At 42.5% G+C, this 14,956-nt stretch overlaps 2 protein-coding genes across 3 annotated transcripts in view; one reads left to right on the top strand and one right to left on the bottom strand.

The window, feature by feature from the left end:
• sdccag8 (SHH signaling and ciliogenesis regulator sdccag8) overlaps nt 1-14,956 on the bottom strand; it is a 75,886-nt gene that overhangs the window by 50,259 nt on the left and 10,671 nt on the right. The window contains exons 1-11 of one of the 2 annotated variants that reach the window (XM_064950286.1): nt 13,659-14,275; nt 13,208-13,354; nt 10,382-10,467; nt 9,945-10,058; nt 6,032-6,157; nt 5,824-5,928; nt 5,585-5,649; nt 5,257-5,448; nt 4,649-4,787; nt 3,366-3,518; nt 2,803-2,937 (exon numbers count right to left, since the gene is read on the bottom strand). In XM_064950286.1, coding sequence (XP_064806358.1) covers nt 2,803-2,937; nt 3,366-3,518; nt 4,649-4,787; nt 5,257-5,448; nt 5,585-5,649; nt 5,824-5,928; nt 6,032-6,157; nt 9,945-10,058; nt 10,382-10,467; nt 13,208-13,354; nt 13,659-13,725 — 1,329 coding nt within the window. In that variant the 5' untranslated portion in view covers nt 13,726-14,275. Of the gene's footprint in view, nt 1-2,802; nt 2,938-3,365; nt 3,519-4,648; nt 4,788-5,256; nt 5,449-5,584; nt 5,650-5,823; nt 5,929-6,031; nt 6,158-9,944; nt 10,059-10,381; nt 10,468-13,207; nt 13,355-13,658; nt 14,276-14,956 lie in introns of those variants that run through there. The other variant, XM_064950287.1, reaches the window with a different exon arrangement.
• cep170aa (centrosomal protein 170Aa) overlaps nt 14,288-14,956 on the top strand; it is a 73,674-nt gene continuing 73,005 nt past the window's right edge. Inside the window, 1 exon segment of the mRNA XM_064950284.1 lies at nt 14,288-14,438. The gene's annotated coding sequence lies outside the window, so the exon portion shown is untranslated.

Genomic DNA, 14,956 nt, shown 5'->3' with positions numbered 1-14,956 from the left:
AGGGCACACTGCAGCACACTCAGGGAGAAGGGCACACCGCAGCACTCAAGGCTGCAAAAGGCATTGTTAGGGTGCATTACGGCCACAAAGGGGATGCCGCCCCGAAATTTGAGGCATTATCAAGCGCTTGTCAAATTGTCAATGAGAGACTGTTGGATTGTGTGCAGCCTGCGCAGAAAACAAAACAGAGATCATGCCTTTCAAGAGACATTTTTAAATCATCATTAGTCTCATCATGTATTAAAAATCAAAACATATCGCCCAATGTTTATAGAACTACTAAAGTTACATAAATACCTAAGTTAAGCATATAGGAGAACCTATTTCTTTGTTAAATCGCTCAACACAGAAAAGCAGCATGTGCGTACTCCCTCAAATCGTTTGGAGAAAATATTCATATTTCATTCAGCTTTGTTCAATTGTATCCTTCATTCTATAAAATAATGCCACGGAATTAGAAGCTAATTTTGTCTGCCAAATTAACTGGTGTCACCCACAGCCATTTGGCATAGCCACATAAGGACAACTCAGAGTTTGTGATTCTGTTCTTCTGAAATAGACTACATTTTCTTCATATCATGCTTCTTTAGACCGGTCTAAAATAAATAATGGATTTATTGTGAAGGTGTAGGCTATATTACATGTATGGATTAGACTTTTTAAAATGGCTTGTAGGCTGTGTGTGGAAGCCAGGAGATGCTAAATGTGTTTATGTTAATTTAACGGTCAATTACCGTGAGGCCGAAAGTTATTTGTTTGACAATAACGACTGACCATTTAAGACCGCCACATGTGGAAAGAACCTATATCACCAGACACCCGTTTGGAATAACCCCACCTTACCTCCAGCGCTTCATGACAACACCTTTAAGTCCTGACTCCAAAGTGGCATTGTGATTTTTGAACATGTGTACTATGATGATCTCTACTGTCATTGAATCAATTACAGGAAAGATTTGGATTATCCAAGGCCCATTTCTTTAATTTCCTAAAACTCAGAAACCTTATTCAATTGCATCAACAGAATAAGCATAGAAAAAAATACTGAAAGAAGTTTCTATGCCAAAGAAGTTGATTGCCAAGTTATATAAAAGGTTGATTGAAACACTACCTGATGGTTCAGAACCTAGAAAGAAAAAAATGACAAACAGATCCAAAGGAAGAAATTGAGGAGAATCACTGGTCAGAGATATGTGAAAATGTTCAAACCTGCTCTTAAAACCTAAGCGATAAACTACTGCAATTTAAGATCATCCATAAGCCTCACTACACTCCTGCCAAAATGCATGTACTGCACCCAGAAATGTCACATCTCTGTTGGAGAAGCAACAAGCACAAAGGAACCATATTACATATGCTGTGGTCTTGTGATAAACTGACACCATTTTGGGATAATGTATGCGCTCTCATTTCATTGAGTCCAGGAATGTATATCCTTCCATCTCCATGATTATGTCTGTTGGGAAATGTAAATATTGGTGATGAGAGAAATTTTGCAATGTAGGTTTAAATTGCTGCAAAAACATATATAGCCATCAAATGGAAAGTCTCATATTTACCCTCAACAACAACTATCTATCTAGATACATACATCCTGTTAAATTTGGTATATTATAAAGTTAAACAGAAACTAGAAGTATTTGACAGAATTTTGAAAAACATACTGTATGTTGATCACCTTAAAATATGTTTTGTATAGTGGCCATTTTGTTTTTGTGAAGTCCTGTAGAAAAATTAAACAAATTTTCGAAAAATATATTAGGTTTATGTCCCATCCTACATCCTGATATTACCAGATTTTGACCACTAGATGGTACTGTTCCTGATATTAGGTGATACAAAAAAAATACAAAATTACAAAATGACATTGGGTTCCTTACCCTGTAAACAGTCTATGGACCAGGTATGACAGAAAACCATTTTGATTTTGTTTACCTGGCCACTGTTTCAAATGATAACTTTTTAGCATTTGTGCCACAAATCCAATGCAAGTCAATAATACCTATATTAAAATCTATAAGTACAAAATTAATTTTGATCATTTTAACATGAAGCATGATACTGCTAACATAGGTACCATTGACTTCCATTGGATTTCTGCCACAAATGCTAAAAAATGTTGCACGTGAAACAGTGGCCAACAAAACCAATGCATGGGTTGCTGTCATATCTTGTCAATAGACTGCTTCCAGGGTAAGAAAAACAGTGAATTATCCCTTTAACATTGAGTGGAGATTATTTTTTTGTATCACCAAATAGCAGGAACAGCACCTTCTAGTGGTCAGAATCTTGTAATATCAGGATGGGATATAAACCTAACAACTTCAATGACAAAATTTCTCTGAACAGGGGAAAAAAAAAACATCCTCAAGTTCACTGGGAACACATGACATAGGAAGAAGAAACAATACTCAGAGACACAGCTCCATAGTTGACAAACACAAAAAAACTGAAACTATATACTCGTTGTTGACATGGAGTGTGTGTGTGTGGGGGGGGGGATGGTGGGTGTTGAAATCCTATTTTTTGTGCTTTTGAAGTGGAATGACCCAACTGCCTCTTAGAACTGGAATGGTTCGATCTTGAAGCTTCCAAATAAAATGCTGATATAGACAAGGCTTTGGTGCCACCCAGTGGCTTTAAAATGCATTAAAAAGATGTCACTGAAATCCTTCTCCTCTATGGACTGCAGTAGTGTGTACTGTGTCTGTAACTGCCAGTTCAACACCTTAGACACTATACCAACAGGCTCAAACCTGCAACCTCTCTAGGTGATGTACAGTAGTAAGGTGGCTCCAGTACCTTGCTGGTGTCCTGCTCCTGTGATGTGAGTTTGCGTAGGGTCTCATCCAGCTGGGTGCTCAGTGAGCCCCTCTCTCTTTCCACCCTGGCCAGTTGACCCTCCAGCTCTGCTACCCTCTGGGATAGGCTGGCCACCTGGGAGTGGAGACAAAGAAATTGATCAAACTGAAATCCTACTGTGTGGAAGAACGCTCCATACGTTTTGCATGGGTGTAATTGTGTAGTTATTCCACTAGATGGTGGCAAGTATGAGAAATATGGCCTTTGTGATCTGTGGTCAATATTCAAATGATTTTGTTTTTTGGCCCATCCCTTCTTTGGAGGAAAAAAGTAAGGGTTTTAAATGTATACAGTGCCTTCAGAAAGTATTCAGACCCCTTGACCGTAGTTACATAGAAAATATAGTTTTTTAATGTTTAAATACTGCATCTTCAATATATTTTATGCTTGCTGCTATTGTATTACCTTAATAAAACATTTAATTAGTGACTAGGATAAATAGAGAAAGTTGAACATATCTCAATTTGAGCTTTGTTGAAAGTTTCAAAGGTAGAAGGACAGACCGTTTGGGCCAGTGTCTCCTTCTGCTTGAGGGCCTCGTTGCGTACCACCTCTCTGGCCTCAGAGATTTTCTCCTGCTCTGCAGCCATCTCAGTCTCCAGCCTCTCTCTCTGTCTGGCCAGCTCCCTGGCAAATGCCTCGCACTGCACCACCGCCTGTAGGAAGAACAAAACTAGTACACACAGACACGGGTGGGTACACAAAAGTGTCAGAGGGAGGAGGAAAAAAAAGCCGACCCTAGGCAACAGCAGTGACTAGAGTCTGCTAGATATGACACTCTCTTGGTCAGTCTGATAAGAGAAAAAAGGCCGACATGCCAGAACGTTGCGATTCTAATCATACACACAGGGTAAAGGGGATACCTAGTCTTCCACAATTAACCCAACCCCTCAAAATCAAAGAGGTGCTGCCTTAAATCAACATCCTTAGCTCGGGGATTCGATCCAGCACGAAAGTGATTTTAGTGAAGGTAGCTCTTGTGAAATGTAGGAATTAAAAATAACCTCTGATCTATCTTGCTAGCTACTATTTTGTATGTTATTCAAGCAGATGAGATAGTGTGTAGCCAGTGACATAGTTACTCTATGCAAAACTGATGTTCTGTTATGTACAGACGTGTTAAGCCGGAACATTGGAACATTGTGGGAGGCAACCCGGATGTCTAGAGAGACTAATTGCGTACAAAAGGGTCCAAGCAAAAACATTAAAACCAGTATAGCGATAACGCTGATGTCATCCATTCCTATGGAAAACTCCAGATGGTGCATGAAGCCGGAAGTATTTGATGTGGCCATAACTAGCAAAGGATCACGTCAATGTAGTCGTTTTCGTCCTGACTAAGAGTCAACCTTAATGTCTATGGCGCCTCCTCGTAGCATGCTGGCCTGTGATTGGTCTGTTTCAGCATGTACTCCTGTGTGACGACAAATGTAGTAGTCAGAATGGATCACTATTTCATTAAATATCTTGATTTGTAGCCAACTTTAAAAATAATTCACCGTGGGGATCAAACTTGATCATAATAAACACATTTTAGAATCTAAAACGGCCATCAACTATTCTATTTTGTTATCATTTGTAATTTGCATAGGCTTTCTAGGGTAGACCAGGGCTTTTGGCACCAGTATGTTGCTATGCAGGTAGCCGACCAGCAGAGCTTGTGACTTCACGCTCCAGACACTGGGGGCCTGGGTCCAAGCCATTAAAGTGTGTAGTTGAGCAGCCTGACCAGTAGATGTCACTGCTGCTCAATAATGTTCCGCAAGTGAGTGGTTGTCTGAATCACCCTGGTTTTCTCCAGGTTGGCCTCCTCAGCCATCTCTACAGCCTGTTTGACCTGCTGGTAGGCTGCCCACTCTCTCTGCTGGGCCTCGCTCTGACTGGCCCTCAAAGAGCACAGCACACTCATCAGCTCATCACGCTCTCTGTGGGACACACACACACACATGTTCATTTCAATGTGGGCAAATAAAAGCTATGTTCATCAATAATCATTTTGGTGTAAGGATACTAATTTTAACAGTCACTTGTAGACATGCCATGCCCAAACAAAGCCAGATTTGTCATTTGTGATTGACATGGAGACTTAATTACTGACAACCTTGCTAAAGGGGATGGAAAATTGATTGCTTTGTGTCAGAATATGCCAACTGGATTGATTGAGATGACATCTCAATGTGAACATTCTTCCTTTGACATAGCTCAGAGGCACTGACCAACCAATGAACAAGGGAATAAATAAAGTGTAATCAATGGCAAAGCCTTAGGCATACTGGAAAGGAAAGATGTCCCTTGGAATGGTGTGGGGGGGTGAGACCTTGTAGGAACCCAACTACTCTAATCAATACAGGACAAAATATCAGAACAAAAGGAGACAAATGCATGATCACTGACTTGGTGAGTCTCTCAATGGCCTGGATGTGCATGTTGGAGTGTGTCTCTGCCAGCACGGCCTCATTCTGGGCACACTTCAGACAGAGGCCGCCTACGCACTGTTTGGCACTGCCCGCCGCTGCCATTGCTTCCTTATGTCTCAGACGACCTTTGACTTCTTCACACTCCTTCTGACTGCTGGCCAGGTTCTTGCTGAATGGAGGTGATCAAAACAACAGAATATCAGGAAAACAGGATGCAAGAGGATGAAAAATTCAGCCCTGATTAATCACATATGCAAGATATCTGTGAATTAATGCTGATCTATAAAGTTATACAGTTCACTTACTTCAGTGACCTTACTTGAGATTCCAGTGTCTCTGTCTGGGCTAGATAGAGGGATTTGAGCTGCTCCTGAGGCCAAGTTGATAATGTGATGTTGGAGAGGAGATTAGCTGTCAATATTACTCTCTAGTCACTTAAAAATGTCAAAGCTAGGGTAATAAAAGAATGCATCTACACATAGAAATGCTGTCAGCTGCTGTACTCAGTACGGAAGGTTAGGTGACCATAGTCATACAAGCCTACCAGTTCTTTCTTCCACTTGTGTTCCTCTGCTTGTTGAAAGACAATATGAGCTGGTATGAAAGCTGTTCTTTGAGGATTGTCTTCTCTGGGCGGTTCAGAATTCACCTAGGAGAGAATACAATGATGAAAATTGGGTCCTTCTGTCGTGTCTGCACTTATCTCCACAATGGAATTTTAACCCAGAACCATCATTGTGAAAACCCATTACCGTGCCATCTAAGAGAGTGTAGTCTTTCAGGGTGTCTTCCACCAGTTTGGACTTGATCTCTCCATGTAGTTTCTCATTCTCTACCACCACCACCCTTATCCTCTGTTTCATCCCCAGAAGCTCCTCCTGCCAACAACATCAACGAGCAGTCACAAACAACAGATACACAGACATACACACAGTTGTGCTTAGGTCAGTAGATGTAATTTCAAATCAATCAGTAATTTCAAATCAAATCAAATTTTATTTGTCACATACACATGGATGTCAGAAGGTGAATTCACCAATTTGTAAGTCGCTCTGGATAAGAGCGTCTGCTAAATGACTTAAATGTAATGTAATGTAAATGTTAACAGATGTTAATGCGAGTGTAGCGAAATGCTTGTGCTTCTAGTTCCGACAATGCAGTAATAACCAACAAGTAATCTAACTAACAATTCCTAAACTACTGTCTTATACACAGTGTAAGGGGATAAAGTATATGTACATAAGGATATATGAATGAGTGATGGTACAGAGCAGCATAGGCAAGATACAGTAGATGGTATCGAGTACAGTATATACATATGAGATGAGTATGTAAACTAAGTGGCATAGTTAAAGTGGCTAGTGATACATGTATTACATAAGGATGCAGTCGATGATATAGAGTACAGTATATACGTATGCATATGAGATGAATTAATGTAGGGTAAGTAACATTATATAAGGTAGCATTGTTTAAAGTGGCTAGTGATATATTTACATCATTTCCCATCAATTCCCATTATTAAAGTGGCTGGAGTTGAGTCAGTGTCAGTGTGTTGGCAGCAGCCACTCAATGTTAGTGGTGGCTGTTTAACAGTCTGATGGCCTTGAGATAGAAGCTGTTTTTCAGTCTCTCGGCCCCAGCTTTGATGCACCTGTACTGACCTCGCCTTCTGGATGATAGCGGGGTGAACAGGCAGTGGCTCGGGTGGTTGATGTCCTTGATGATCTTTATGGCCTTCCTGTAACATCGGGTGGTGTAGGTGTCCTGGAGGGCAGGTAGTTTGCCCCGGTGATGCGTTGTGCAGACCTCACTACCCTCTGGAGAGCCTTACGGTTGAGGGCGGAGCAGTTGCCGTACCAGGCGGTGATACAGCCCGCCAGGATGCTCTCGATTGTGCATCTGTAGAAGTTTGTGAGTGCTTTTGGTGACAAGCCAAATTTCTTCAGCCTCCTGAGGTTGAAGAGGCGCTGCTGCGCCTTCTTCACGATGCTGTCTGTGTGAGTGGACCAATTCAGTTTGTCTGTGATGTGTATGCCGAGGAACTTAAAACTTGCTACTCTCTCCACTACTGTTCCATCAATGTGGATAGGGGGTGTTCCCTCTGCTGTTTCCTGAAGTCCACAATCATCTCCTTAGTTTTGTTGACGTTGAGTGTGAGGTTATTTTCCTGACACCACACTCCGAGGGCCCTCACCTCCTCTCTGTAGGCCGTCTCGTCGTTGTTGGTAATCAAGCCTACCACTGTTGTGTCGTCCGCAAACTTGATGATTGAGTTGGAGGCGTGCGTGGCCACGCAGTCGTGGGTGAACAGGGAGTACAGGAGAGGGCTCAGAACGCACCCTTGTGGGGCCCCAGTGTTGAGGATCAGCGGGGAGGAGATGTTGTTACCTACCCTCACCACCTGGGGGCGGCCCGTCAGGAAGTCCAGTACCCAGTTGCACAGGGCGGGGTCGAGACCCAGGGTCTCAAGCTTGATGACGAGCTTGGAGGGTACTATGGTGTTGAATGCCGAGCTGTAGTCGATGAACAGCATTCTCACATAGGTATTCCTCTTGTCCAGATGGGTTAGAGCAGTGTGCAGTGTGGTTGAGATTGCATCGTCTGTGGACCTATTTGGGCGGTAAGCAAATTGGAGTGGGTCTAGGGTGTCAGGTAGGGTGGAGGTGATATGGTCCTTGACTAGTCTCTCAAAGCACTTCATGATGACGGAAGTGAGTGCTACGGGGCGGTAGTCGTTTAGCTCAGTTACCTTAGCTTTCTTGGGAACAGGAACAATGGTGGCCCTCTTGAAGCATGTGGGAACAGCAGACTGGTATAGGGATTGATTGAATATGTCCGTAAACACACCAGCCAGCTGGTCTGCGCATGCTCTGAGGGCGCGGCTGGGGATGCCGTCTGGGCCTGCAGCCTTGCGAGGGTTAACACGTTTAAATGTTTTACTCACCTTGGCTGCAGTGAAGGAGAGACCGCATGTTTCCGTTGCAGGCCGTGTCAGTGGCACTGTATTGTCCTCAAAGCGGGCAAAAAAGTTATTTAGTCTGCCTGGGAGCAAGACATCCTGGTCCGTGACTGGGCTGGATTTCTTCCTGTAGTCCGTGATTGACTGTAGACCCTGCCACATGCCTCGTGTCTGAGCCGTTGAATTGAGATTCTACTTTGTCTCTGTACTGACGCTTAGCTTGTTTGATAGCCTTACGGAGGGAATAGCTGCACTGTTTGTATTCAGTCATGTTACCAGACACCTTGCCCTGATTAAAAGCAGTGGTTCGCGCTTTCAGTTTCACGCAAATGCTGCCATCAATCCACGGTTTCTGGTTAGGGAATGTTTTAATCATTGCTATGGGAACGACATCTTCAACGCACGTTCTAATGAACTCGCACACCGAATCAGCGTATTCGTCAATGTTGTTATCTGACGCAATACGAAACATGTCCCAGTCCACGTGATGGAAGCAGTCTTGGAGTGTGGAGTCAGCTTGGTCGGACCAGCGTTGGACAGACCTCAGCGTGGGAGCTTCTTGTTTTAGTTTTTGTCTGTAGGCAGGTATCAGCAAAATGGAGTCGTGGTCAGCTTTTCCAAAAGGGGGGCGGGGCAGGGCCTTATATGCGTCGCGGAAGTTAGAGTAACAGTGATCCAAGGTTTTTTCACCCCAATTTAGGGAGTCTTGTTTTCAGATTAGCCTTGTTAAAATCCCCAGCAACAATGAATGCAGCCTCCGGATAAATGGTTTCCAGTTTGCAAAGAGTTAAATAAAGTTCGTTCAGAGCCATCGATGTGTCTGCTTGGGGGGGGATATATACGGCTGTGATTATAATCAAAGAGAATTCTCTTGGTAGATAATGCGGTCTACATTTGATTGTGAGGAATTCTAAATCAGGTGAACAGAAGGATTTGAGTTCCTGTATGTTTCTTTCATCGCACCATGCCTCGTTAGCCATAAGGCATACGCCCCCACCCCTCTTCTTACCAGAAAGGTGTTTGTTTCTGTCGGCGCGACGCGTGGAGAAACCCGTTGGCTGCACCGCTTCGGATAGCGTCTCTCCAGTGAGCCATGTTTCCGTGAAGCACAGAACGTTACAGTCTCTGATGTCCCTCTGGAATGCTACCCTTGCTCGGATTTCATCAACCTTGTTGTCAAGAGACTGGACATTGGCAAGAAGAATGCTAGGGAGTGGTGCACGGTGTGCCCGTCTCCGGAGTCTGATCAGAAGACCGCCTCGTTTCCCTCTTTTTCGGAGTCGTTCTTTTGGGTCGCTGCATGCGATCCATTCCGTTGTCCTGTTTGTAAGGCAGAACACAGGATCCGCGTCGCGAAAAACATATTCTTGGTCGTACTGATGGTGAGTTGACGCTGATCTTATATACAGTAGTTCTTCTCGATTGTATGTAATGAAACCTAAGATGACCTGGGGTACTAATGTAAGAAATAACACGTAAAAAAAACAAAAAACTGCATAGTTTCCTAGGAACGCGAAGCGAGGCGGCCATCTCTGTCGGCGCCGGAAGTACAAGTGTTTTTGCGGGTTACAAATGTCCAGCAAGATGAACATCTACCACTGTAATTCATTCCATGTAATGAATATTCATTGGTAAACAAATTGAATAACAACTTTAATGAGTCATTGGTAACAAGACTCTGTGGGGTCATCATACAGACAAACCTTGCAGAACTTGACCTCAGCCTCCAGATGCTGGATGTACTCTGACTGGTTGTGGAGAATGGGCACCAGGTCTTTAACGGCAGGCATGCTAGAGCTCACATCATCTTGACACCTCTTGATAAAATGGATTAAAGGATGGTCTCTGTTAGTCATCAACAAACTTACAATCGGACAACAAAAGCGTTGCACCCAAACAAATTGTGCAAAAAAACAAACTAGTCTGCCACACCACCAGTGTCAGAACTCAATAACTACATAGTTATTTCCAAGAGTTTTTTTGGTGATCAATCAATATATTACCGTAGGATGGAATTGATGAAGTGGAGTTGATCTGAACTAAGTAGGCTGATAAAGGGAAAGGACATCTAGACATCTGTGTTGTGTTAATTGTCTTAAATCTTAACATAGATCCTTATGCACGGTCTTGAGGATAGTACCTTTGGAGAAGATTTTCTCTTTGAAGGAGAAGTGAGTGAAAGTGTCTCTTTTTGCTGCTTTTGCAGGAGTGATCGCAGCTGATTGACTGAAAAACAAAATAACCCATTAGCATATGTAGCAGTGCAAATACACAGGTAAAACTGATTGCAAAAAAATATCCATGGGGATGATAATGAAGTGTGCATGTTATTTTGGGAAATCAGTGCTGATGCATGAAGATGTGTCTCTATAGCAGAGTTCTCCAACATTAGCTGCTGATTGTACACCAGATATGTGATAACTATGTTTCCACTTAGTATCTTATTAGAATCCACATTAGCTGGCAGCAGCTACTCTTAGGGTTCAAACAGAAATAAAACATTACATCATACACATCTGTGTTGCTTCATTATTACATAACAAGTGTACATTGCTACATTTTTTCATTACAATTTTACATGACTAAGAATAATGTGTGTGTGTGTGTGTTGCAGGGAATTAAAGGTTAGCTTATACAAAACTCTGACCTGTTCTCGATTTGGAGAAAAAGGCATCATATACAGTGCATTCAGAAAGTATTCAGACCCCTTGACTTTTTCCACATTTTGTTACATTACAGCCTTATTCTAAAATTGATTAAATATATATATATTTTTCTACTAAATCTACACACACACACACACACACACACACACAATAACCCATAATGACAAATGTATAAACATTTGCAAATGTATAAAAACATACCTTAATTATTTACATAAGTATTCAGACCCTTTGCTATGAGACTCAAAAATGAAATCAAGTGCATCCTGTTTCCATTGATTATCCTTGACATGTTTCTACAACTTGATTGGAGTCCACCTGTGGTAAATTCAATTGGTTGGACATGATTTGGAAAAGAACATGTTTACAGTTTACAGTGCATGTCAGAGCAAAAACCAAGCAATGAGATCGAAGGAATTGGCCGTGGAGCTCCAAGGCAGGATTGTGTCAAGGCACAGATCTGGAGATGGGTACCAAAACATTTCTGCAGCATTGCAGGTCCCCAAGAACACAGTGGCCTCCATCATTCTTAAATGGAAGAAATTTAGAACCACCAAGACTCTTCCTAGAGCTGGCCGACAGGCCAAACTGAGCAATAGGGGGAGAAGAGCCTTGGTCAGGGTGGTGACGAAGAACCTGATGGTCACTGACAGAGCTACAAATTTGTTCTGTGGAGATGGGAGAACCTTCCAGAAGGTCAACCATCTCTGCAGTTCTCCACCAATAAGGACTTTATGGTAAAGTGGCCAGGCGGAAGACACTCAGTAAAAGGCACATGACAGCCTGCTTGGCACCTAAAGGAATCTCAGACCATGAGAAACAAGATTCTTTGGTCTGATGAAACCAAGATTGAACTCTTTGGCCTGAATGCCTAGCATCTCATAACCTGGCGGCATCCCTACAGTGAAGCATGGTAGTGGCAGCATCATGCTGTGGGGATGTTTTTCAGCGGCAGGAAGACTAGTCAGGATTGAGGGAAAGATCAACGGAGCAAAGTACAAAGAGTTTCTCAATGAAAACCTGCTCCAGAGCGCTCACGACCTCAGACTGGGGTGAAGGTCCATCTTCAAACAGGACAATGACCCTAAGCAGACAGCCAAGACAACACAGGAGTGGCTTCGGGATGAGTCTCTGAATGTACTTGAGTGGCCCAGCAAGAGCCCGGACTTGAACCCGATTGAACATCTCTGGAGAGACCTGAAAATAGATGTGCAGTGACGCTCCCCATCCAACCTGACAGAGCTTGAGAGGATCTGCAGAGAAGAATGTGACAAACTCCCCAAATACAGGTGTGCCAAACGTGTAGCATCATACCCAAGAAGACTTCATGCTGTAATTGCTGCCAAAAGGTGCTTCAACAAAGTACTGACTAAAGGGCCTGAATACTTATGTAAATGTGATGTTTTTTTATTATTATAAATTTGCACAAATTTCCAAATACCTGTTTTTACTATGTCATTATGGGGTATTGAGTGTAGATTGAGGGGGAAAAAAACAATTTAATCCATTTTAGAATAAAGTTGTAATGTAACAAAATGTGGAAAGTCAAAAGGTCTGAATACTTTCCGAATGCACTGTAAATGTCAGTGTACATTTGCAAGTAGCTCTACATAAACCAGAGAACTCAGAGAGATATTAAAACCATGTTTTGTATCGAGTGAGAAATGCCTCTTGCAAGTTGTTTTGAAGTTGTTTTGGTCGTACTGTGTGTCACGCTGTCATCTACTTCACGCGGCCGCATAGAAATGACTAATCCTGCAAATATGCCGGGAAACGCTAGATGTGTGGCAGCTAACATGGTGAGGAACCTCCTTGCGCAGTACAAGACATTGATTTAATATCTTTCTGAGTTCTCTTTTTTTGGGGGGGGAACGACCGCAAACGGACATTTATAAGAAACCCTTTTCCCCAAAACGAAGACGGTATCACCAAGAGCAGGTTAGTTTCAACATCTATGGCTGTGTTTTATATAAACTAATCTGTAACGCCCAGTAATGGAAACATTGTTATCACACAACTGGCGTACAATTTATAGCTACTCCAACTCCAGTCCTGGACAGCAGCTAGTGGGGAGCAGGTTTCTGCTACAGCCCGTCTCTTATACGCCAAAGTATTCAACTAACCATAGTCCTGAGACTGGAGTATGAGAGTCCTCAATCTGGAGTATAATTAGTCAAAATTAGGTGTGTTACTGCAAGGCTGGAATGAAAGCCTTCACACCCAGTAGCTTTCCAGGACTGGATTTGGAAAACCCTGGTCTATGGGACCCAAGTGATGACATTGATCACAGGCTCAAGTACCAGCTTCACTTTGTTGCCTTTGGTTCCACGAGTCCTCTCCAGTCGTGCTGTCTGTGTCTCCAGCCCTGCCTGGTTCAATGCCCTCTGCATCTGAGCTGGGCTCTTCCAATGCACTGCTGAGCTGTTGGATGCTGCGGTTTGCTCTCTCTGGGGGTCAAATAATCATGTTGAAAGGTTTACTGTGTAACAGATATGACTGTATTTGTAAGGCTGAATAACAAATTAATGACAACGTATCTCTCTTTTGAGAAGAGACAGACTAGAGAGTAAACGTAGGGATGTTGTCTTGATTATTTAGCCAGGTCTTGTCCGGAACACTTGAAGTAGGTATATGACTAATGTGAACTACAAAATAGAACAAAATACAAGCTAGCTAGCTAGTTATTGTGCATAATTGTCTGGCTAAACTCAACCCTTATCTTAAGATAGCTAACTAGCCTAATGTCGTTACCTCTGAGTTTCTTTTGATATGCTCCCAACTCTTCTTCCTCCTCATCAGAATCCAACAGTGGCTTCATGGATAACTTGTGAACGTATGTGTGTGTTCTTGATGTAGCTAGCTAGCTTCACATTTAAAAAAATATCACACCAAAAACGTTGCTATCATGTACATAACAAAAGAGACCACAGAGATGTATATGTAGCTATGCCTAGTTTCACCTCAGATGGCAACCGTTGAAATGAGCAGCTTTACAAGTACTTCCGTAAACCAAGCAATGAGCCTTGGGACTTGTCGTTTCATTCTGGACGCGATGTCCAACTTTTGAATTGCACAGTTGAAAATAAAAACTGTAGCCACGAGATCGCGTTGGTAGGCCTATCAGATTGGTATAATCGCGAGATCAGCCTCCGTAATCACCTAAAGTTGCTTTTATTCTGCCAAAACAATGCACACTAATACACGTTAAGCGAATTTATTTGCAGAATTTCACAAAATTGTAGTACATATTTGGTTTTTATCGTTGCATTTATTTTATCCCATCCCCATTCGACCGCACATTTGCCAATCAATCTGGTAGAACACGCCCACTGGGTCGAGCTGGAACTGCAGACGTTGGCGTGGAGGATGTAGGCAACTCTCCGCTATTTGTAGTGGAATAGCGTTATTGCAGCGCAACTAAGGGAAGACCAAAGTGCATAAGGACAGGGCTGGGCACCGACATCAGCGTACAGTTCCATTGGATATAGCAAGCCTCCATAACAGCCAGCCGAAAAGAGCAGCAAAGAAAGGGTAAGTGAGAAATGCATGATAATAAAACGTTTTCCACAGCTGTGTGATTGTCTTGGGGAGAATGTTTTTATTGCAACCAAATCTTCCAAGTAAACCAACTGTACAAATGAATACATAAATGCAGTTTCTGTTTTTACTTTCTGTCAATGTAACTAGAAGATTTGGAACCATGATAAAATAGGTTACAACGTTTTAATTCCAGGGCATATTGGTAAATTATGAAATAATAGATGAAAGTAAGGCCTAAGTTATAAATCTCATAATTCACAATGGGCCAATGCAGAATGATTACCGTAGCCCATAAAGTCTGATGTCTTATTGGTTAACGATATATAGAGTGAGAGAAAGAGTAGTGAGACTGGCTTGGCAAGTGGCAGTGTATTGTAATGCTGCATGCATGACTACTTCTCCAGCCTTTGTGGGCTTGCTACATTGTTGCAAATATTCCTTGCCATGTAATCGGCTACTGTGTATCCGAGAAGCAATAAAGATAACTCTGTACTGTAGCTACAGTAGCG

This window comes from Oncorhynchus masou, chromosome 31 (genome assembly GCF_036934945.1).
Source record: "Oncorhynchus masou masou isolate Uvic2021 chromosome 31, UVic_Omas_1.1, whole genome shotgun sequence".
In the NCBI taxonomy this organism is placed as follows: Eukaryota; Metazoa; Chordata; class Actinopteri; order Salmoniformes; family Salmonidae; genus Oncorhynchus; species Oncorhynchus masou.
Note: the sequence above shows the minus strand (reverse complement) of the source record. Positions and strands in the feature narration are given on the sequence as shown.